This window comes from Pseudopipra pipra, chromosome 3 (genome assembly GCF_036250125.1).
Source record: "Pseudopipra pipra isolate bDixPip1 chromosome 3, bDixPip1.hap1, whole genome shotgun sequence".
NCBI classification, from domain to species: Eukaryota; Metazoa; Chordata; class Aves; order Passeriformes; family Pipridae; genus Pseudopipra; species Pseudopipra pipra.
In genome coordinates, this window is record NC_087551.1 from 109,180,893 (window position 1) to 109,204,816 (window position 23,924).

Here is a 23,924-nt window from a genome sequence, read left to right on the forward strand (position 1 = left end):
TGTTCTTAGAAATCAGGGAGATCATCAAGCGCAGATGAATCTCAGATTTTCCCCAGGAAAAGGGGAAAGGACATACAAGGACACAAAAGGACGTACCCTCAGAGCAAGAATAGTAGAGCATCGAGCACTAGCATCCAAGGATGGTCTGCTCTCAGGTCTCCCCAGCTCCATTCCTAATGGCAGAGTTTGGAGGACTAAATTACTGTCCATGGTAGAAGAACATTGGCCTAGGGGCCACTTAGTCACTCACTTTGACCTAAGGAAGGCTTTTGGCAGATCTCCCATTGTACCCTTTTACAGAAATTGGAGCTATTATTTCCATATTTTGGAAAGGTATACTAAGAAAGGTGGGTGAAAATTCACTGGACTACTACTATTGGACAGTTGTGATCATGGCATGAATTTGGTGACTGGTTCCTCAGGGGTCTGGCAGAGCCATGCTCTTCTCTGAGGAGCACAGCAGAAGGAGAAGAGGCAACAGTCACAGGCTAAAGCAAGGGAGATTCCAGTTAGATAGTAAGAACAAAATGAGGGGGTCAAACACTAGAGCAGGTCGCCTAAAGAAGGTGTAACATCTTCATCCTTGGAGATATTCCAGACTCCACTGGGTAAAGCTCTGAGCAATCTGATCTGCCTTTTGGGTTGGCCCTGCTTTGAGCAGGAGATTGGACTAGATGGCCTCAAGGTGATCCTTCCAACTGAAGTTGCACTAAGATTTTATAAATCACAGAACAAAAATTATTTAAGAACTTCTCCAGTAGTCCAGCTCCTCATTTCAACATAATACTCTTAACACTGACTTTGTGGCAATGCAGGAGCTATTTTAGTCTCTTCTGTTCTCCTTTTGTGTCTGGGGCCACAGTGCCTGCAGATACCTTCTTGGAGTAAACTGTGCTGCTTTAATGGGCTTTCCAGCAGTGCAGAGGATGGGTGTTGAACCAAGGACAGATGGAACAGTGTTCCAGGGCAGCTTATTAAATACCATGTCCATGTGGCAATCTGAGTGTTTAGCACTTTCTACTCACAAGTGAGGTCTGAGATCTTTGGTTGCCCTTTCTCTCCACTGTGCACTAAATTTGGCACATAACAAGGTAGTCTGAGCATGATGATACCCAGCCAGCTGGAGGTCAGTAGGAGATGCTGATGGGTGAGGTATCTTTCCTGCTGTCCCTTGATATAAAAAGTTAACATTTAATTGTTTCAACTGCTTTTGCTGCAGACCCTGATGTTGGACAATTAACTTATCAATTTCTAACCTTGTACCTGAACCCTGAGGGTCAGATCTATACTTGATAGAGCTGCATTCAGTAAGTTTCTACTAGGGATTGGCTTGACCTGAGCTATGCTCCATTGTTGTCTAGTAGCAAAGCTTGAAATTTCTCAAATTTCTGAGCAGTGTAACTGCTGCACAAAGAATTACAGTGGTTTCAGTGTATCCTGCTTTGCTGAAGGCCACATCTACTCTGGCTAAACAATAGTTTAAATGCAAAGCCAATTTTAAATGTTCTTTATTACAGGGGCCTGAATTGACCTCAATCAGTTTCCATTCTTTTTCAAGCTTTCTATTTGCCTCAGAAGCCAATTGGAGAGTGGAACGATCATAGGATTATAAAAAGGCTTGTGTTGGAAGGGACTGTAAGGAACATCTCTTTCCAGGAACATCTGTTTCAAACCTCCCTGCCATGAGCAGGACATCTTCCACTAGACCAGGTTGCCCATCCAACCTGGCCTTCAACACTTCCAGGGGTGGGCAGCCACAGTTTTGGGCAACCTGTGCCAGTGTCTCACAACTTGTTCTAATCTAATCTACATCTCTCCTCTTTTAGTTTCAAACTGTTCCCCCTTGTCGTATCGCTATCTGCCTGTGTAAAAATGTGGCAAAGATTTTAAAGGACTGTTAGAGAGCCCTGGAGACAGAGATTGAACAGTATTTTCATCATTATTCCATGGACCAGTCTGCTTGACGTCAGTGTGATTCATGCAAGGTCATTACAATTTATCTTGGTATCTAAGTAGAAAGTGGGAACAAGATATTGAGGGGAAAAAGACTTGCCGTGTGTCTGATTTTGGTATAAAGTACAAACAGATAAATAATACATGGTTGGGTGCTGTCTTGAGAAGTTGAAATAAGGGAAGAGGCACATTTAGAAAGTCTCACGTTTTTGTAGGCCATTCTCATGCTGTTTGATACAGATTATCTGTAAAGCTACAATATGCTGGAAGTAAGCTCAGTAGCAAAACTGTGTAATGAATAATAAACAAAATATATAATGCTTGGTATAGATGAAATAGGGAAACATTTGACTTAAACTTTTGTTAATGTCTTTGCCTCTCCTAAGGCGAGCGGTGAGAATTGCCACCTATTTCTAAATGCAGATATTTTGCAGAGTGATTTCTTTTTGCCTGCTCCCCCCCAGCACTTCTCATTGCATCTATTACTCCTCTTGAATGACTATATTGCATTTTGTACTATAAATGGCATTTGAGTGTGTATTGGAAATGACCAGGATTGGTATTAGAAATTAAATAAAATATTACCTTTTTTTTTTCCTTTTTGTAAATTGCTCCAATGGTAGCAAATTAACAGTAAATTGATAGAGAAAGGTAACCACAGATCCTTTAAATCGTAGTGAAGTTTTTGGCATTCAAGCTAGAAGTGTCTCAATTTAACACATCATTGGTTTGTATTATTAGAAATTTCATTGGTTTGTGGAGCGTATGATGGTTATGCTCTAAAATTGAAAGTACATAGACTCAGGACTTCTACAGTAGGCTGAGTTCCTGCGCGGTTACTGATCAGTGTGCAGCAACTGCCATGGCTTGTTAATAAGCATTGGCAAACCACCATTAAAACCCTACTTGCCACTGTATAGAAAGATTTTTAACAGTACTTATTTTCTTGTTTATAGTTCTATATCAATCATGAAATGGGAACTGAGAGACCAGTAAATGTCATTTGCCACTTTTCAAGTGGCATGAATTTATCATCTTCATTGCATTTCATCACATTCATCTGTTTCCTTCCAAACGGGAGTAGGGGATTAGAGTGGAAATGTGTCCTGAATCATTAAAAGAAACTCTGCTTAAAATAGTAGGGTAAATTAAAATAGAAAACTTGTTTCAGTTAATACAGCATGAGCCAAATTTTCCTGTACTGTTTTGAACTTTATTCCCTAAAAATTATCCTAGAACCCCCTCAAATACGGGGAAATATTTGGTTAAATAGTAAAATATTTTTAGAAGCTTACTAAACTTTAAGAGGGTCTTTATTTGCCAACTTTTATGGCTGTCTTCTCCGCAGTGTATTGGGTGGGCACTTAACAAGGGTTTTATTATATCTGTAAAGTCCTAGCATGATATTTATTCCTTGCCATGTGCAGGCTATGTTAAATGTGCCTTCTGTCACGATCACGAAGCCGGTTTTATTCAGATGGTGGTTTTCCCATCTGTGGGGAATGAGCATTTCTCCACGCTTGTGTGCTGCTAGGAGGTCATTACTTGGGATTTAAGATATGGTCTTTGCTTTTTCTCTCGATGGGTTGGACTTGTCTGTTAGCTTTTTGATCTTAAAGCCTGATTGTTCCTTGCTAGATAAGTAATACCAAAGTGTTTGTGCTGATGTAACTGAAGAAGCTGATGCGTCTGGATCACAAGTGGTTTCACTGGCTCGTCCCAGAGCGGCACAGGCTCTGCTGGGGACATGCCTGGTGACACCGTAGCTTATATAAGGAATGCTTGTTATGCTCTGTGGTCCTGCAGCACGATGGGACATAGGCCTGGGGTGTCACCAGGCTGGGTAAGGAAACAGTTGTGCCTTTATCGGATAATTACAGGTGTTGGTCACTGGATGGAAGAGGGTTTGCAAAACACTTGGGAAACCTAGTAGCAAAGGAAATGCCAGAGTACTTCTTTCTCAGATCTGGAAGTGCCCAAGAAGAGTGTTGTTGGAGCAGTTGGCAAGTTGGATCTGCCCTGCAGGTTGCAAATTAAATACACTCATTTAACCTATTCCATGTGCTAAAATACCTCCCCAGTTGAGTATGCTCAGATCCTGCCCTAGTATAGGCAGGCAATTTATTAAGGGGTGCAAATCCTGCCACGGTCATGCAGATATATTTGGTCAAGGACACTGTGATGCAGGGCATGGCTCTTTTAGAACAAAGAATATCTACACCATCTACACTTGCATTGAGACATTGCCCTGCAAAGACCCTTTTCCTAATGGAACCAAAACTGGTATCTGAATGAGTTGTACTTGAAAGCAATTGTCTCTCTGCTTTTAATTAGTATTGGTTGAATACGACTAGTTGAATAATGTATTTGATGAATAATGCTGTTGTCCATCAAATAAATTATTCAATTAATCTCCTTTTTTTTTTGCATTAGCTAAACACTTCTATAGAAGGTTACAAATATCCACTGAATAATCTATTAGAATGATGCATTGCTTTTCAAATATACTATACAACAAATAATTTTATCTAGTATTCAGCCAAGTTTTCCCTTAATTAAAATTTGCATGTATATAACAACTGTGCCTGAAGAATCACAAAGACTTTAGGTAGTAGCAGACACATGAGGTGCACAGAAGTGTTTCTGTTATTTTGGGTGATTTATGTTTTGTAGCTGCTTTAGTATTGTGTTCAGAGAGTGTGTCAGGGATGCCAAGAGCTTTGAAGAATCTTTTTTTTTCCTTTTTTTTTTTTTTAATAGAGTTACTTTTAGACTGATCTCCAAATAAATGATATACATTTTACTAGTGAAGTGCGGCCACCCTTGCAAGAGAAGTGGTTGGCAGTCAGTTCATTGTACAAGGGTGGAGAATGAAGAAACAAAGACTGAGGAAAAGAGCCAGTTCCACCACAGATAGATTCACATGGCAGATTCTGACATGCAAAGAGCTCTCACTCTGAGCAAACAGCTCAAGGAGCCCATCTCAGACAGGCTGCCTGCTCCTATGAGGATCCCTAACTATGGGTACCTGGGGACCCAGCTTCCAGAACTAATGTTTACACCAGTAATTTGCACAAGCACATCAGATGCCTGGAAAATAACAAAACACATTTGGTCAAAGCTCTAGTATGAGTAGGGTAATGGCTGATCACTGTCTCCTTCAGAGGTGTGAACATACACGTGTGTTGGAGCTGGGAGGCAAAAGGGAATGTGCCCAAACCTCCTGTCCAGCCTGCATCCCCTGCCTCCTTTCTGCTGACACTCCCGAATGCAGGTAGCAGCTCACGTTTCCAAATGCACCCATGTCCCGGTTTTGGAGATGATAAACTCCCCAAGTCTGGGTTTCAAAAGCCTTTAGATGCCTCTGGATTTTCAAGCTTCAGGTTTGGCCATCCTAACTTCATCTGTCTGGACTTGGGCAGAAATCAAGTGCCCTGTCTGCCTTGGCACTTACAGAAATCCCTTTGGTGCCTCCCTGTGTTATTAAGACAGCTGAGTACCCCTGAAAATGTGGCCCTAGGAGGCATTGCCAGCTCTGGTGGTCAGCCTGGATGGTCCCACACTGAGATGCTTTGGGAAGTGAGTGTCCTGTCCTGTCCCAAGGATACACTCAGGCAATGGGAGGCTTTAGCTGCGGGAGAGCAGAGCTGTGGTGCACAGGGCAGCCTGTTGGATGTTTTTCACTAAAATTCACTTAAATAAAGGATGAAAAGCCAGTCCTGTTTCGATTTAGAAGGGGAAGCAAGTCCTTTACTCTTGCAATTATATTTTTCTTTAGCTTTCAATTAGTAAAATGAAAGAATAATTTAGAGGTTCAGAGGATCTCCATGAAGTATGAAATAACCCAGTCTCTGCTGCATTTGGGGACCTTGAAGACACTCAAGAAAACTGGATTGTGGCCATTAAGGTCATCTGGTTTTGTCTCAGCAAAATCAAGTGGGTTTTGATGTTTAGTAACTTGGTAAAGAATGCTTTTTAAAGGGGAAAAGGAAAAAAGAGATTTATTCAGGAATTTAAGTCCTGGGCTTTATTGCTAGCCCTTGGGAATGGTTTTGCAACAGCTCATTGTCTCTCTTGTTTTGAGTGTCTCTCAAAATGATGTAGGCTTTTGATCTGGCCAACCTGCCTGTATCTTTATTAAAGTTGCAGTTCTTATGATGGTGGATTTAATTTAATGCAGACGAAATTGTGTCTAGGTGACATGATCAGACTGTGTTATGTAAACTCCTACATTATGACATTCCTCTCACACTAACTAAAAGCTTTGTTGCAACATATTAATATAGAAAGGGTTATTTGTTTTGCTAGTAATAAAGGCTGTATATTTGCTGTTTATAAGTAGTAATAAGGTTGACTTTTACACAACCTTGGGGAGAAAGTTGCGTTATATATTTATTTTTGAAGAGTTAAAAATTAAAAATGCATCTTGTGTATGTTCAGCTGAGACGAGAGCGAAGGAGAGTACATACAAATTCCATCAAATACAATTAGCATAATCAGAGGCTGGATGAGAGCCACAAATGATTGCACAAGGGGAAAAAAGTATTTTGTGGGATCTTGGTACATTGCCTGAAGCTGAGTGGGACACAAAGCAATAGGAACTATTTTTACACAAGGGCAATTTTTGCTGATACTGCCCTTGCAAGCACCTCTTATTATTTTTATAGATTCTTTTTCTGCCCTAAATTTGTATACTGAATTATCCATGAGAATAAATGTCAGAGTGGATTAAGATTAAATTAGGAACTAAATACTTCAAAACAAAAAATATCCCTCCTTCCTATGTATTCCTTTCAGTTTAGTTTAGGGGTTTCTTTGGGGAGGGGGTTGGCTTTTTTCCCTGTAGATGCACTAAACTGCAGATGCATAGACTATATTTTCTTTTGAATCTTTATACATTCAGGTTTTCTGCACAGGTAATTTAACTTCCAATATCCCATCTCCTTTGGTTTAGGTCTTCATTCTCTTCATAGAGTTCCTGAATTTCTTTCTTCTGCTTGTAATATAGCTGGATGATGTTCTTTGTCATATTTTTTTCCCTTTTTCCCTCTGGTTTTGCTGCAGTGCACACAGGGGCATAGTCAGAGAGTTTACAATGGCTCCTACCATCTGGAGACTGATGAGTAATTTAGACCACTTGTTATCCAGGGCTGCCAGACTCCAGCTTCTAACAGAGCCAATGGAGAGAAGTAGGCATGACACTGAAATTAGGTACCTGTATTACACCATTTAGCTGCTGCCCCTAGATCTTACCAGGTTAGTTATAATAACCCTATTGATGTTAGTAGATAAAAGCTCAGTGTTCTAAAAATTCCCCCCATGTTGTACACAGAGGCTTTGCTTATCTGCACAACAGTCTTTTTCCTCTCTGCTTCTTTTTTCCTGAACTGGTGCTTTTTTTCTGTCACTTTGTGTCTCATCTCTTGTTTTCTCATCATCTGCTCACCTCCTTTCTACTCTCTCTGACACATGCAAATGCTCCAGAATACATTCATGCGCTCACACTTTATTAGTCTTTCTCATATGCATACTTTTCTGGTTCCTATTTTTTGCTGGGCTTGTTTTGTTTGGCATTCTTTTTACATTTTAATGCAAAATATGCTTAAGGGTGTCAATTTAAAATTGCAGTTGTTTAAACACTCCAAATAGTCCCTTTGGGAAGGGGGAGGAGTGCAGGGAATGCAGACAAAGGCGACTGATGATTACTTGTATGCAACACATCTTCCTTTGCCCACAAAACCATATTTACAGGATTGATCTGACCAGTTTCTGGCTTAGAGCAGCCTCCAACAATTGTCTAGCCTTTAATATTTAAAAATGTTAAACCCCAGTGCTTTCCCTCACTTTGTGCATTCAGAGATCTTTCCCAAGAAGGATTCCCATGGGCAGGAGTTGGTCAGTTGAGCACTACCAAGAAATTTTTGAAAAGCAAGATTGCAGCCACATACAGCTGGAAATACAGGTCCCTTCCCATTGAGGAAACTTCTGTTTTCTGAATATAGGAAAGACTTTTCGGAGGCTTTTGAAGTGTTTTAGCTACACCATTCTTTCCCTCTGGTAATCTTACAGCTGAGCTAATGCTACTGATGTCCCTGGGCTTACAGCTCGAGGTAAGATGCTGTGCTGGGCGAGTGACAGCTTTTCCAGACATGGAAATGTCACAAGTTTAAAACCTCCTATTTATGCCCTATACAGCTGTAAACAGGAGTTTTATTCCACTGAGAAAGGCAGATTTTTAGTTTGCCAGTGGAGTTAGCTCTCCTGGCTAGATCTGAAAGGGCTTGAACTCCCTGAAGCTGGGTATTGAAAAGCTGTAGACAGTCACATTTTATAGATATTTTACTTTTATTAGTGAAATAAAAAAGAAAGCAAAACTGACACCTACCTAGCACAACCTTTGGTAAATATTTTAAATGTACAAATCTACCCATGAAAGAGAAGGAAATTAAAAGATGTCTCAAGATGACTAGTTCCAGAAGGAAATAAATCATTTTTTAAATAACAGCAACAACAGTATCTTACACTTTTCACCCATTTGAGAATCACAAAACTGTTAAGGTAGTAACTGCTGTGTAAAATATAAACAGGGAAAGCTGTGTCCATGTGTCCAGCTTGGTGCTGAACGTGGCCGTGATGCCTTGAAGCAACGTGGGACTGGATGAGAGGGCTCCCGCATCTCCTCAAAGCGACAGGGGAATATTAGGCAGGCAGAAATGTAATTACTGGAGTTGAAATTGGACAATGGGACTGACAACACATTCTTGGGAAATGTGCTCTGTGATCATTAATATCCGTGAAGCAAGCTTGCCAACCATATTGATTTTGGCGGTGGATTATCACTGACAGCCAGGATGTGCCGCCCTCCTGCCTTATGTGGTGCCCTAATAGGTTCTTAGACAAGCAGCCAGGGTAGAACGTAGAGAACAACTCCCCAGGATGTGTTCATGCCATCGCAGGTTCCCTGAGTGTGTCAGGTTGACCACTGAATAGGTCCTGCACAGGTATTCAGTGCCAGGGTGGTGAGTCCTACATGTTTGGGACGTGCTGGCCCACACAGGCCAGGTACAGATGCACTGTGGAATGTCCAACCTGCTGGCATTGGCAGCTCCATGCAAGTTCCCATCCATATGCTGAGGCTGTCTGCTCCCCTTCTATAGTGAGCTTTGACCAAAATGAAACATGGGCAAAGTCTGACCTTCTTGATGGCTTTTTTCCCTTCAAAATCTTCACTTGGGAGACAGTTTCTGCCTTTACCAAATGTAAGACCTGGGTTTCAATAGCTTACACATTAGGTAATGATGTTTACAAGCTGATGGTACTTTTGTTCTTAAATTAGCTTGAGTATACCTATGAGGAGGGTGTTGGTTAAAATAATGAGATAAAAATTGAGAAAGTCCAAAATAATACCTGCACATCATCCAAATGATCTTTGTATGTGACATGCATTGAGATTGTGCCCTGATTCTCAACTAGCAATTCCAAGTCCTGCTGCAATACAAATAATAACCAGATACTTAGGATAGATTAGAATTTACTTTTGGATCCATTAGCATTTCTGTTAAATCTGACAGACGATTTAGAAAATCTATATGAATTCAAAGTGCCTGCTCATCATATTTTGTGACAGCTGGGTGAATACTTGACATCTTTGTGCTCTTAAAAGAACATATGCAAAGACTCAATTTAATTTGTAGGGTTGAGGGAATTTATTTGCCTAATTTTGAGCCCACTAGCACATGATGGATTTGAAAGTTCAGTTCTAACAGGAGTATAATTGGGTTTTCTTTTCACTTAGGAGAGAGCGTGATAGAAAGGGTGAGGAGAGAGATAGAGACATGGGGAAAATAAAGTAAGAAAATGAAACTGAGAATACTTACGAAAAAAATTGCAATGAGATTGAAAAAAAAATATAGCAAGGCAGAGCATGAGAAAAAACCCGCACATACAAATAAGAAACTGTTTAAGGGGACAGAAGAGATGAAATAATGTATTCTTAATCATAATGCCAAATGTCTTTTGCCTGAGAAGAGCTGATGCTTTAAAATTTATTCACTGTCGTAGCTGAAAACAAAGATAAAATATTAAGTCTTTAAGTTGTGGGAAGGGAGAGATGGATGTTTCTCTAAATAGTTTCTCAAGCTCAGTAAGTAAAGCAGCTCATCAAATTTTCAGTCTTGCAAGGACAGTCCTTCAGCATCAATACCTGGTGCAAATGGTGAACTGCAAGGATAGGACACACGGCCATAGCCATACAAACCAGATACTGTGGGTGAACGCTGACCCTGCTGACCAGCAGAAATTAGTCTCGTATCTCCATTGGTTTCCTTTAGGACAAAGACCAGCCCACACTCCAGAGGTCAGCTTTCAGTTGCCGAAATACTTAGCTTGATCTGTTCCCTGCATGCATGGAATGTCCTGGGGTGATCACAAGTGACTAAATCCTGTCAGATGACAGGATGGGCAGCTGGCAGCTACTAAACTGTGCATACCTAGAAATGGAAGTGGTACTGTACCAAGTGATAGGGAAGGAGTCTTCCCATACAGATCCTGAATGCTTCTGTAAGAGACAAAGATGGGTGGGACTGTTGATTTGGATCTGATCTGCTCACATGTGCCTTGCCTTTTGTTCAGATTACATCACACTCCTTTTCTTACTTTATTTGAAAGCTGGGAAAACCCTCTCTCTGCTTTAGCCCCTAGCACGCACAGTGTGATCAATGGCAGTGTAGGTTTCCTCTGTCTTGTGCTGCCATGTGAGCAGCACATCCAGTCCACTGTCCTTCCTCAGCCCATGTAGCATATGGGGCCAGGATTTGTAAGCAGCACAGCGTGCCAGCATTCTAAAGTAGCTTTATTAAAAGTCCTTAGGGACTACCTCTCCACATCCTTCATTTATCTTTTAAACGATTCTCTTAGTGGAAGAAAGGGGCAGGAATTGAGTTTGGTTTCACTCTAACTCAGCATTTATGTTTTCTGAATTACTCCCAAATGATCTGGCTTCTGATGTCCCCAGACATTTCTTTTGCCTCACATCGGACACAAAGTCCCTTTGCAGCTGGTCACTAATGGGTCCAGGTGAACCAGCATGAGTCCAAGGCATTTGAAGGTAAATCTCTGTTCAGTGCTTAGGACCTTGTCAGCTGCTTGAGGTTTAGCTTAGTACACAGCAAATAGAAGTACTTCTCCTGTGCTACTTGTATTTACTTTGATTTTTAGGTAAGAACTACATTTTCAGCTGTATCACTGGCAAGTTTCATTAACAGTCCTTGTCGAACAGTAGCTTTTTCATCTTTGTGCTTCACTAGCGTTGTAGAATTAAATAGGTTTTTCTGTCTTTTTGATTGTGTCCTGATATTCTGTCACCTTTTGATCTCTGTGTAGTGCACATGGACTGTAAACTCCTTGAGGTACAGACTGCTGGGGGAGGAGGGTGTATGGGGGTGTATTTTTCCTTTAGAGGGTGCCTCCTGCAGCAGAGCCCCACATACTGTGGTACTGTGAAATAATAGTAACATTATAATCATCATTATCATTATGATTATTACTATAATTATTTCCACATTACCTCTGTGATACCTAAGAAACTCAATTTTGTTTAAAGTGTATTGAGAACTCTAGGAAGATCTGGAAATGGCAACCTACAGGCACAGCAAATGGCCCGAAGTACTAATACATTTCTGACTTTATACAGCAACTTCTCCTTAATCCTATCACTGCTTAATTTAATCCTGTTTCCTTTGATTGGATCCCCTGGAACCAAATAATTTGTATTGCGTTTTAGTCTGGTATTTCTGATCATTGTCTTTGTTAATTTTATCAGGATTGATTGAACCAGTCATTGAAAACAAATCATGTAATTAATCAAATGCAGCATTAGAAAAGCGGGTCCTCAGCTACTCTGTTAGCTTTTACCTCTTGTTTTTCTTTCCTAGTACAAGTTTGGACGTTTTTAAAAAAAAAAGCAGAGAGGACTATTTTAATAGCATCCACATTTCAGTACTAGGAGGGGAGATATATATGCATATATATACATCTGCTTATTTTATATAGAATAGAATTAGGATAGGATAGGATAGATGATAGGATAGGATAGGATAGGATAGGATAGGATAGGATAGGATAGGATAGGATAGGATAGGATAGGATAGGATAGGATAGGATAGGATAGGAATAAAATGGAAGTTGTTCAATGGGAAAGGACCTACAACGATCATCTAGTCCAACTTTATATCTCCTTTCAAAACATCTTAATCTCACAAACTCTGTGGCTTTTTCTGAAACATGCATGTTTGGTGGAAGATCTTGCCTAATGGCTCAACTTTCTTACTAATTCAGTGATTTTTTAAGAGAATCAACATGTGATCTGTGTTTAAATTTAGCACAGAGTCATCAATAAATGTAAAAAACAAGATAAGGCTCTGTGCTTTGTTCTAATAAGATCTGGATAGTCTGGTGTACAGTCAGTGCTTGTCTGAAGCTAACAGTCACTCCAAAAACTGTGCTATGCATGAGAAAGGAGATTTTGGATTCACAATAAAGATTATTTTGATCTCCACCTGTTGAGTGGAAAGCATTCCTTTTTTTTTTTTTCAGAGTAGGTGCATGGTCCCATTTTGATTCTTCTCTCACTCTGATCAACATTTGTGACCAAAGTTGGCCACTTTGATCTGCAGTGTTAGATATTTATAGATTTGTGTGCTAATTGAAGCTTTATTACAGCTCAGTTTGACTGAGGCAATGGTTGCACAAAGGACAGCTAGAACTCCCTTTGCCTCTCCTGAAAGCCACAGCAAGTTCAGCAGGGGACATGCTGCCTCTTAAGGGGTTTTACCTGTGATGACCCTGAGCTGGCCTCCCTGGCAGTTCTTCCTGGGGGGTTATGAGGGCACTGTCTGAGTTGCACCCATCCCAGCAGAAATAGCAGCTTCTGATGGACCATGACCTGCAACAGCAGAGGAGGAGAATTAGGAAGATCAGATAACAGACTTGCTGATGTAGGTGAGGTATCCCTACCAAAGGTCATTTAATTTTAGCTTATCCTTCCCTTCATGGCTTGCAGAACCAACCTGCATTATTTAGGGCTCACAATAACCCCTCTGTCTCTCCCTGTCACCCTGAAGTTTCTTGAGTGGGAGATAATATTTTTAGAGGTGGTTTACTTTGTGTTAACTTCCCGTGAGCAAAGAGAGTAGGCGGTATTATGCTTTTCGCAGCATGAATTTTCTTTAAAAGATACATAACAGGGGATTTTCAAAAGCACAGAAGTCTTTGGCCAAACTCTCCATCCTTGATGGTTTTCCTCTTCTTAATGAGTCCAATGACTCAAACTGGATGCCTAAAAGAATTTAATATTAAAAGAATAAAAATTATCACAAGTTGCCACAAACAGAGTAATACTGAAGGATCACCTGATTCACACCCCAAAAATGAGAGTGAGGTGCCTGGGAAAAATGTGTGGCAAGGTAGCACAATTTTGACAAACCTACTAGAAACGGTAGCCCTAGATGTACCATTATCGGTTTTACTTTAAATCGTGTGGCTGTGGACAGCAAAGTATGTCTAATAGCCATTTGGTAGATTTATAGCTTGGGATGCGATGTGTTTGCCATAAATCTTTTAGAAGGGTGGTGGTTGAGGCATCTGAAGCAGTCATGCTAGTCCAAGGAAAACAGGAGAACTGGGCAGCTTCCTACTGGTAGCATGGAGATACGGAAATAAAATGAGCAGGAATGATTTGATGTAAAACATATAGAGCAGAGAAACTGGAGAAAATGGTGACTGTGTTTCCAGAAAAAACCATATATTAGCACTCTATTGTAAATCAAATTAAATTACTGCCCCACTGCCTGCTCCTGCACTGAACTTCTTGTGTTATTAAAGCTCTGAATCTGAATGGAAGCAGGGTTGCATCTTGAGACCTCATTCTCAAAAAGGATCTGCCAGTCGCGTCTGGTCAGAACAGCTTGGGGAATGTTTACCTTTTTTTAAGAACCAACTGGGAGATGGATAGGTTTGAGCTGTTTTTGCACAGTCTTGTTTGAGTTTTAAAAGGCATTTTCATCTGTCTGCAGAGAAAAAAAAAAGGTTTTAATAGGAATCATTGAGATATGTGATTTTGGTTTAAAAGAGAATGTAGTATTTTTTACTGTTGAATACATTTGTATTTCTCCTACACAACCAAAAATTTTAAAAAGACCAGAGTAATTACAGGAATAGCCAGATTTTAGATGTTATCTTGTGTGTAGGAAAAGGGATGGATTATTAAAGTGCATAGTCTCTCAGACAAGTAGCACTTTAATGCTGTTTTTCACATCTTAATTTTAGTGACTGCATAACTTACCTTCATAAGATGCTCTTAATTGAACGTTTCAGTAGAATTTGAATAAAGTCTAATATGTCTGGGATTCCTCCTCCATTCCTTAAAATATGATGTGAAATTAGTCAGTCTTAATGTACATATCCCGGAGCTAATTGTTTTATCTTGTAAATCAGTTTCTCCTAGTTTTTTCTATGGTTTTTACTTTCAGATATAAAGAATAAATAAATTCTTGATTGAAAAGTCATCTTTGTTTTGCAGTAGAAAAAGGGGGAGGGGGCCAGCTATATAAATGCAAAAAGATTTTTAGTTCTTTTTTAATTATTTACAAACGCTGAATTAAAGGACAGCCGAGTTTAAATTATGCATTAAATTAGCATGTTGCTGATGGAAGACGCTCAAAGAAAGTTGAAATTTTTAAATTGCTGTGAGCCAAATTCAGCCACAGTTTAATAGCTCAATTGATGTTGATGAACTTAAGGCAGTGATAAATCTGAACCTGTAGGCTTATTTTTCTTTTTACCGTGAAAGGTAAGCATGCTGTTTCTACAGTACTGACTGTCCTTTTGTTTGAGTTGACCGAGTATACTTTGATCCTTTTTTTAGAAAAAGAATTCTCTGTTCTACCTTAAAGAAAGCTTCCTGAGACCTGGATCAGATTATGGAAACCAAAGTGAGCACACAAAAGTGCTTGTTAGAAAGTGAAATTTATGTGCAAACTAAATGTGCCCTTGATGATAGCCTTATTGATCAAGCCAAGTTAATAAATCAGTAATATCACACAGCACTGTTCAACACTCACAGGCTTATATTGGTTTTCCTTTTTTTTTTCTTTCTTTTTATGTGCCTGCTGTGTAGGCAGAGAACATGCACTTTCCTGCCACGGAGTGTGTACTACAATTGAAACACTGAGTTCAGAGGGCTTGAATGTAAAATGTCGGCATCCAGTACAAAAAAAAGGAACTTTTATAGCAGTAACTTAATACTGAGATTGGAGCCTTTTACTTCATAAGTATTCCTGTCTTTATTTCTGATGCTTTAGGCCCTGATCCAGAATGAAATTCAGAGTCCTGTTTGGATAATTACTAGAATTCCATGGAAAATTTGGCATGAAAATGCCATATGGAGCGACTTCTGAACCTAGCCATGGCCAGCATTTGCATTCAAGATAAATGTTTAGTTTTCAAGAAGCCTGCCTTTAGGTTGTTCTTCAGTAGCTTTGCCAGTACACAGGGGCAACATCCTTTGTGCACCCTTGGGATTCTGGTCTGACAAGCACTTATTCCATTATTGCCCGTATTTCCTTAAGCCCTCTGACAAAAAGCACTTATGATGAACTGGATTTATCTGCCTTCACCATGGGATGCCTGCAGGATCTCTCAGAGCCCTCTCGCGTTGTGCAGTGCATGTTCTCTGTAGCACGAGCCGCGCGTTGTTCCGGATGTCGCGCGTTTTCTCCTCCGTTGTGAGATGATTTTGCATTCGTAGCTTTGCTCTGATTTGGGGTTGATCTGCATGCAGACCGTGTTAGCAGAGGAGGTTCTGCTCAGGCTAAAGTGGGGCTTCTGTGCTCGAACCCAGTGTCGTGCGCTGATGTCCCTGGTGTCCTGGAGCAGCAAGTGTCGCAGCCGGGACCTTGGTTCGATACCTCAGCTCCGTTCCCTGATGTTCTCGCTGAGAAACGAAGGCAGCTGGGTGAGTACCTGAGCCTCTGCTGGTGAAATTTGCCAAGACAGAATGCAAAGTAGCATTTGTGAAGCACTTCTTGTCATTCCATGGTCCTGCATTCATTCCTAGCTGATGACTGTATCACTGGTGTGAGAGCGGTGGTTGTACTGGGCTATGCAGCCACCAGACAGAAATAAATACCACCTGTGGTCAGTTCACAACTTTTTCTATCCCATCCCTCTCCCTTCTTTTCCATAATCTCATTACTTCTCTTGCCTTCCCAAACCTGCAGCTAATGTGGATGGTGAGCCTTAGAAAGGGTTAATGATACAGCAGCAGTTGATCCATTCCCAGTATGGAGTTATCTTCCATTGCATTGTCAAAACTCAGGAATTTGGGCTGTCTGATTTTTGAAGGTAGCCAAGGCTCAGTCCAGGAAAGTTGGGGTTGATTCTTCCACCACAGGGGAAGAATCTGGACATGCTCATATATCTGCCTTATTAATGGCTCACAAACTGGGTGGTGAGAAGCTCTGCTATGCATGGAGCCAGGATCAGGTGCTGTGCCTGTATGGGACTCCCACAAATGAGTGGAATGCAGCTCTCTCCAAAGATAGAGGCAGCAATATATTTTGTTGAGGTAGTTGAGTAAGTTCATTGGAATTTAACAAAATTTAACAGTGGCTTACAAAGGTTCAAAAAGGTTGATGGTGAGGCTCACTTTATTAATTACTGCATGGAAGAAACATACAAATGAAAATTAAGTTAGAGTCAAGTTAGAATGTTTTGCACAGAGACTAGAGGTGCGGAAGCATAAGGAAGACCCTCCCAGTGAGTCATGAAGTTCTGAGCGGATTCCCTTGCTTTCTAAACTGCTGGTGGAGCTTAGGTGCAGCCAGGTCCAGTCTGAGCCTCAGACTTGGACAAAAGTCTAAATCTAATGAAAGAAATACAAAGAGTAAGGAAGAGCCTCTCGCTGAGTTATGAGGTTCAGAGTGGACCCGCTTGCTTTCTAAACTCCTTACAGAGCCTTGGTGCAGCTAGGTCCAATCTTATCTCAGACTTGGGCAAGTGTTTATGTCTAATGTAATTACCTGTACTAAGTTTATAATAATTGAGTAGCTACATGAATTAGTAATGTTTCCTTAGTATTAATTTAGCATCCTGTCAGATCTGCCATTGGTTAAAGGTCTCTCAGCTCAAGGGGAGATCACCACCGTGCAACCAGACTGCCTGGCCAGAAGAGCTCAAAGAAGGCTCACTTAAGCTGTAATATTTATGGAATAAAGGCTCATAGTCAAATTGCATGCGATGGAAAAGGTATGCATGCGATTTGTTGTACCCACAAATTTCTTTGGTCCTTGATTAATGAGTCTTGCAAAAGCCACTGGTTATTCACGTGTTAATGGCATGATCAGCGTTCCAAGTTCATATGCATCGATGCCCACTGTGTCACTCTATTTCTTTGTGGATTTTCAGAGAACAAATTGAAATTAGAGGAGTTCTTGACCTGAACACGACTCAGACCTTTACCTGCTTTGCATCCTGTACCAAACTACCATAGTTTGGTTAAGAGATCAAGGGCATCCATCACATGGATATGCGCCCCACGGTGCTCATGGGTTTCTCTAAGCCTGTGTCATTAACCTCAAGTTGGGCACTGTTCTTAAATCCTCTGAAAAGCAGGAATGGAAGCAGACTGTACCCTGCTGCTAAGCCATGTCTCTGAAGGCTGTGCCTTAGTGCTCCAGAGCTCACACTGGTTGGTGGCTCGTCGCTGGATGGCGTTCAAGTTGTTTAAGTATTGAATTATTCTCTCTACTCAAGAGGGGACTAAGACTACTTTTGTCTTTTATTCAGGGTAATAACATTTTTCCTGTGAGTTAACTGTATTATTCTCTTTCTTGCTGCTCCCACATTAGTTTTGGAAAGAGAAAAACAACGCTGTGTCATCGCAGAATTGCCTGGTGATGGGAACTGTAAGGTAGATGAGTTCTTCTCTCCACCCATGAGCAAGTTCTTGAATGAGATTTTACTGCAGGACTGTTCGTTCTCTTCCTCTTGTACACCGGCCTGTCCATATCTCTTAGGTTTTTAATACATTACAGTACATCCATCTCTTAGAACAACAGTTTCATTTCTGTAGCCCAGGCCAACAGCCAGTGCTAGGGAGATATTGCTGTCATCACTGCATCTTTAAAAGCTCTGCTTCCATCCTTAAGAGATTCTCTGGCTATGGACTAAACTCAGAATTATGCTTGGGGTCCTGTCCAGCGCAGTATAGGAATTTACTCCAGATGAAGATCTATCCTGGTGTGGTTCAGTTTTTACATGCATACCTTGTCCACACAAATAATACCTGTTTCATGCAATATTTAGCAGTACGAACTACAAATTAGACCATAAACTCTTCAGTGCAGAGACCACTAAACTTTTTAGAGCATCAGACACATGCAGACTTAAAACCCAGCCAGGGCCACCAGTCATTGCCAGTTAGAGAGAGGAATAGAAAACAGCTTTAAAAGGAATTCCCTCATTAAATTGAAGGTGCTTTTAGCCATGACAGACCATAAAATCTGAATCCCTTGGAGGGAATGTTTTGCTCTATGTATGCGTGTGTCTTAGCCTTTTTAGTTTCAATGGGGAGAGAGAATAGACTGGGTTGCATATTGGATACATTATCTTGGTATTAAGCTGCCATTCCCAATCTCTTTTGGATAATTGGAACAGAGAATGACTCCTTCTTATCCATCACTTTAAATGAAGGCCTTAGTAAAATAATTTTGATTGCTGGGAACCACAAATAGGATCTCTCTTTCCAGATTAGTTCTTTTTTGCTCATGAAACTGTTTGAACAGGCCTTAGCACTCTGAGCCATGACAGGATGTTTGTCAGCAGTTCCACAAGCTTTGGGGAAATTGCTGAAATGTGTTTATAAGGACCTCCTAGGAAGTGTTTGGTGGTGTTGAGCCTGGGGAAGATTGTGTTGGAATTTTTGTTGTTGGATTTTTGTGGTTGTTGTGTTGGGTTTTTTTAATTCCACTAACATACTCATTGATGCTGGTAGTAGTAGTAGTAGTAGTACAATAGGTCTTATGTTTCCATGGATGTAAAAAAGGTCTTACTGAAAGTTTAGGTCTTATTTCATCAAAGATTTGTAAAACTTTGGACTTAAAGTCTGACTTAGTTATAGCTATGCCTATGCGACACCTAATAGTAAACGTGTAAGCTGATGCAGTATGAACTGAATCAATAATTCCCAATCTTGAGCACCCCACTGATGGCTGTGAACTCATGAACCTTCTTGTGGATATTTTGAAAAGCCCCATGAATCTGAAGATTTTTAATGTTTTAATATAATAAGGTTCAGTGGACCAGCTGTACACCAATTACTGTTGCCTATGGGCCATGGTTTATGACTGAGCTACAAAAAATTGACAGTCTGGCAACTTGTCTGTGTTGGTCTCATGTAATTCCAAAATCGTTCCATCTTGCTCTCTTCTGCCTGTACATCTGTATTGTGGTTAGTTTCCTTAAAACTGGGAGACTGCTCCCTGCTGGAGTTCAAAGTGTGGCAGGTGGTGAAATGCAGGCTTCAGCTGAACATTTTATTGGTTCTTAATGGTGATTTCAAAATAAAGAAAGAAAAAAATCCTCAGATTTGGTTTCAGAGTACTCTATCCATGACAAAGAGCACAAATTGAACATTTTAGGGCTACTACAAAGATGCTGATGATTGGTTTAGTAGTCTTTGTAGTCTGCCAGGAATTTCAGGCAATTAACTAGCCAGTGCTGCTGTTGACTAGCCAGGTTTCAATAGACCTTTTAGAAACCTTCTGGTCTTTTCATGTAAATAGACATTTGGCAGTATTTTAAGATGTATACCCAGTAGATTTTGTAATGCATTTCCTTTTTTCATGTGTTCCATGTTTAATTCAAACAAGCATCTGACATGAAAGCTAAAGATAAAAGTGTAACACAGTACAATTAGTTTCTGTGAAGTCTGTGGATCACTAATGGAACACAGCTCTTCCCCCTGCACAACTAGCATAATACAGGCCATTTTTTGGTCATTTGTGTTGTACATTAAAAGCATCAAATAGAGGGCTGTCATGTGCCTGAGCGCATGGACAGAAAGTTCCTTTGTTTGATAATGTTGGAAATAATTTTGCTTTCCAGAGACGCAAATGGGTAATTGCTGCAATCGGATCAGAGACATGTAACACTTGTAATGTAACCCTTCATGTATTAATAAAAATAACGCAGAAATTAGATCAGAGACCACAAGTATGTATATATTAAAAAAGGAAGTTCAGTAAGCGTTTTTTCTGTTTCCGCCACCATTACTGTCTGTGTTTCATGAACGTGTGTTGTGATTTCATACCGACTGGTCTCTACCACTTTCTGATCAAATAAATACAAGCTCAGGAGTGCAGTTTGAAAGCAACGTGCTGGATTTGGGCATTAAAAATTCACTGAGTGTCTAAGAAGCAGGGTTTCTGAGCATGTTTAATGAAACAAAATTTGGAAAAAAATAGCATTTAGCTCATTTATTGACAGCAAACCTGCAGTCCTCATTCCTCTTTATTAATGCTCAAAGTATGAAGTTTAGATCTGAATTTGGCTGCAAACTTCACCAGTTTCACTTGTGTCTGATCTGGTGCTCTAGTTTTTTTGGAAAGCAAGTTTCAAAATAGGCAACTGGATTTTTGTAGGATTTAGGGGAGCTGTGTCACATACTCCCTTTCTTACCCATTCTGTACAGAGCATATGGGTTCTTTTAAAATTGTAGCATGTGTGGGGTTCTGTATTACTCAAGGTACAAGGATAATTTTTTTCTTATTTTAGATTGACAATGTTTTAAAGGAGGTTAGGGATGTAACAAAGTTAAACAAGATGCTGCATGTCTCGACAATGCCACTCAAAAATGACAAGTGTGTATTTCAAACCCACTCATAAGACTCATTTCATACAACAAAGAAATGCAACACACAGATGCCACATGTGGAACACACCAGGCATGATTTGAATCGTGAATCCTCCTCTCTGTTCCTAAAAATGCCCAGTTCTCTATATTGCATTTACAGTTTTTAAGGCTTTACTTTAGGATAAATATTAGTGTTTCAGGAGGAAGTATTTTAGCTGATATATAGGCAGAGACTGCTGGTGGTGCCTTTTTTTTTTCTTCTTTCTTTTTCTACTGCAGAGTGGTTTGGCTGCTGTTAAACAGTTTAGCTGGATCCAAAGGGATACTGCTAACATGAACTGGTAAACCACCAGCAGCGTTATATCCTCCTGTGTCAAAGACCTTGTACAATGTAAAAGCTAAAGGTATTCAGATTAACCATTTTCTCAGGACAATTTATAAATAGAAAGCATTTCAAAACTGAGATTTATTTCTTCCCCTCCTGCCCTTTCTTCGCCATGAATAGAGCAGAGCTCTTAAAGCTCTTCGCTGTCTGCATGTCCTCTCTTTATGTCTTTTCTTTTTATTTCAATTGCAAAAGTTACAGAAGTAGTTGAAATAGTGGGGACAGAAGGAATTGTGAATCTAAAACCAGGATATCATTGTTCTTGGTGCCAGTAGAATAGAAAGAAAATCTGGAGAAATTAAATTAAAAAAAGGAAAAACACACAGACACACAAACACAAAAAACCCACCCTCAAAACCCTCACCCCCTCCAAAAAAGGGCAACCAAAAAAAACCAAAACAGAACCCCCAAACTATGGAAAAGAATAAATTGATGTGCTTTGAAAAACGACAATCTAACTTCAAGATTCCATAGGAAAAAAGAATCATGTTTCCCTGCGAGCATCTACATTTTACAAAGAATAGCATTTCTAGGGGGGTAAAAATCCCTATTGTGGCTTCTTGGAGCAAAGAGATCAGCACAGCAAGAATCCTGACCTCCATCAAGGTTTGCACCCAAAACTCCTGACTCCCGGAGCCCATGGAGGTTAAAGCTCGGGTGGGAAATGGTGTGGGTGTCAGGAGATGTCGGGGGCTCATGGATGAAGGAGGGAGCATTGGATCCCAGGTGCTAGTGTGGGAAAAAGGAAGGGGAGGGCAGGAGGAAGCAGGCACCTCCAGAGGATTTAAAGACAGGAGGAATGACCGATGGGCTTGGGAAAGGTGTGCCTGTATTTGCAGAGGGCATGAATGGGTCTGCTTAATGACTTCCTTTCATGGGGTGATTGAGGTACCCGTGATGGGGGAAAAGGCTGCTGGTGTTGACAGAGATTTCATTGGTACTGTGTGACCCAGGGCATTTATGGAGCTGCTGTGCCCTCATCTCTGAGTTAAATTACTTCCCAGATGTAAGGCAAACAAGCAATCGCTCAGACTGGTCTCCTGTTCTTTATGGCTTCAGTCCTCAATACTCATTCAGCAACAGGCAGCTGGTTCCTTTTGCTTGGTTTAGAGGTTCTGACACCAGTAAAAACAAAACAAAACAAAAAAACTTTTAATCTTCCAGCAGTGAAATACACTGCAGACATAAATAAATGAGACCTGTTGGAGCACCCTTGTTTTTGACAGGCCTTTTCTCAGCAAAGGAATGGTTGTTTGGGAAGATCCTCTAAAACTGCAGCAGGGGGGCTTGTGTAGCATTTAAATCCACGTGATAGTTACTTCATCAAGAGATCTCTTTCAGATCATATCCCCTTTGATGATTATTCAGCCCCAATCCTTCCCAGACTTTACAGTTATTTTAACCTCTCTGAAGACCTGCCAACATACCCACTTTAGCAGCCAATAATGTTATGCTGCTTTTTTTTTTTAATTGGCATTCAATTTTAAGGGTTGAAAGACAGTAAATACTAATACTTCTCCTTACTGTTCTACAGTAGTTTGTCCTACAGTAATTTGTCCTACAGTTGTGAATAAGTCTCTCTTGTTCTGTCTCCTGCTAAACAAAACTCACTCTTTTCGGAAGACATTGAGCAAACAGAGGATTTTCCCATTTTATATAGCTGTAACTGAATGGATATTACCATATCTGGGTTGTCACTGAGGGGGTTTATTTACATCGCGAATGAAGCAACTTATTTCTGAAAATACTAGTTTGTTGAGGATTCTTTTTTTTTTTTTTTAAGGTAGATCTATTAAATATCCAGAAGTATTTTTGTCAAATATTTTGTGTTTCCATATGGATGTGTCATGCAAGCCTGGAGGAGAATCACATAATTTTTAGGGTTGGAAGGGACCTCTGGACATCATCTCGTCCAGCCCCCAAATTAGTGTTATTTAAAGATCTTAGGATATCCTCTTGGACAGCAAACGACTAGCTTTGAGGAACTGTAATTAATCCCAGCAGTCAAAACATTTTTATTCTGTATTTTTCTTTCTCTCTGGTAGACACCTTGCATTTCCAAGACTGAAAATCAGCCTCAAGGACTTGCAACGAGCGTCAGGTGGGGACAGACACCCATCAATCAGTCCACGCCCTGGGACACTGATGAACCTCCATCTAAACAGATGAGGGAGAATGAAAACCCAGGTAAGTTTCTAATCTTATTTGTAATTCTACCAGGGAAAATCGTTAGAAGCAAATTCAATGCACTATCTCCATTTACCTCTGTAAATTAGACTTCATTGTGAGCCCTTTCTTTATTCTTTAGAAGGGGTTTTCTCTCATTGTAAAGATCCTTCAAGTTTCTTCTGTGCTGGGGCTAATATGAATGTATTAAGATGCTGCAAGTTCATTAGAGTGGTTTTTATTTTTCCTTCTCTGCCTTCACTAGAGGAAAAGGCACTCTGTAATACTTTAAGACCTCTTTTATGTCCAGAACTACCTGAAATGATTTCCAGCTTCCAGACACATATCATACATTGTGCTACTATGCCAGACGCCTAATTACAATGTCTTTGTAGTGGCTGGAGCACCATTATTATACACACAGAGTGTTTGTCAGGGAGCCGTGAAAGCGCAGCGGGAAAAGAGGTTAATTTTCTTGGAAGTGTGCGCTTAAGCTGCATAAAGTGCAAA

At 40.3% G+C, this 23,924-nt stretch overlaps 1 protein-coding gene across 9 annotated transcripts in view; it reads left to right on the top strand.

Annotated features, from left to right (window-relative positions):
- The window catches only part of KLHL29 (kelch like family member 29), a 392,255-nt gene that overhangs the window by 229,086 nt on the left and 139,245 nt on the right, over positions 1-23,924 (top strand). For 6 of the 9 annotated variants that reach the window (XM_064650633.1, XM_064650632.1, XM_064650631.1 and 3 more), the window contains 2 exons: positions 15,851-15,964; positions 23,294-23,435. In XM_064650633.1, the coding sequence (XP_064506703.1) occupies positions 15,851-15,964; positions 23,294-23,435 (256 nt within the window). Of the gene's footprint in view, positions 1-14,915; positions 14,943-15,850; positions 15,965-23,293; positions 23,436-23,924 lie in introns of those variants that run through there. The other 3 variants (XM_064650638.1, XM_064650636.1, XM_064650639.1) reach the window with 2 other exon arrangements.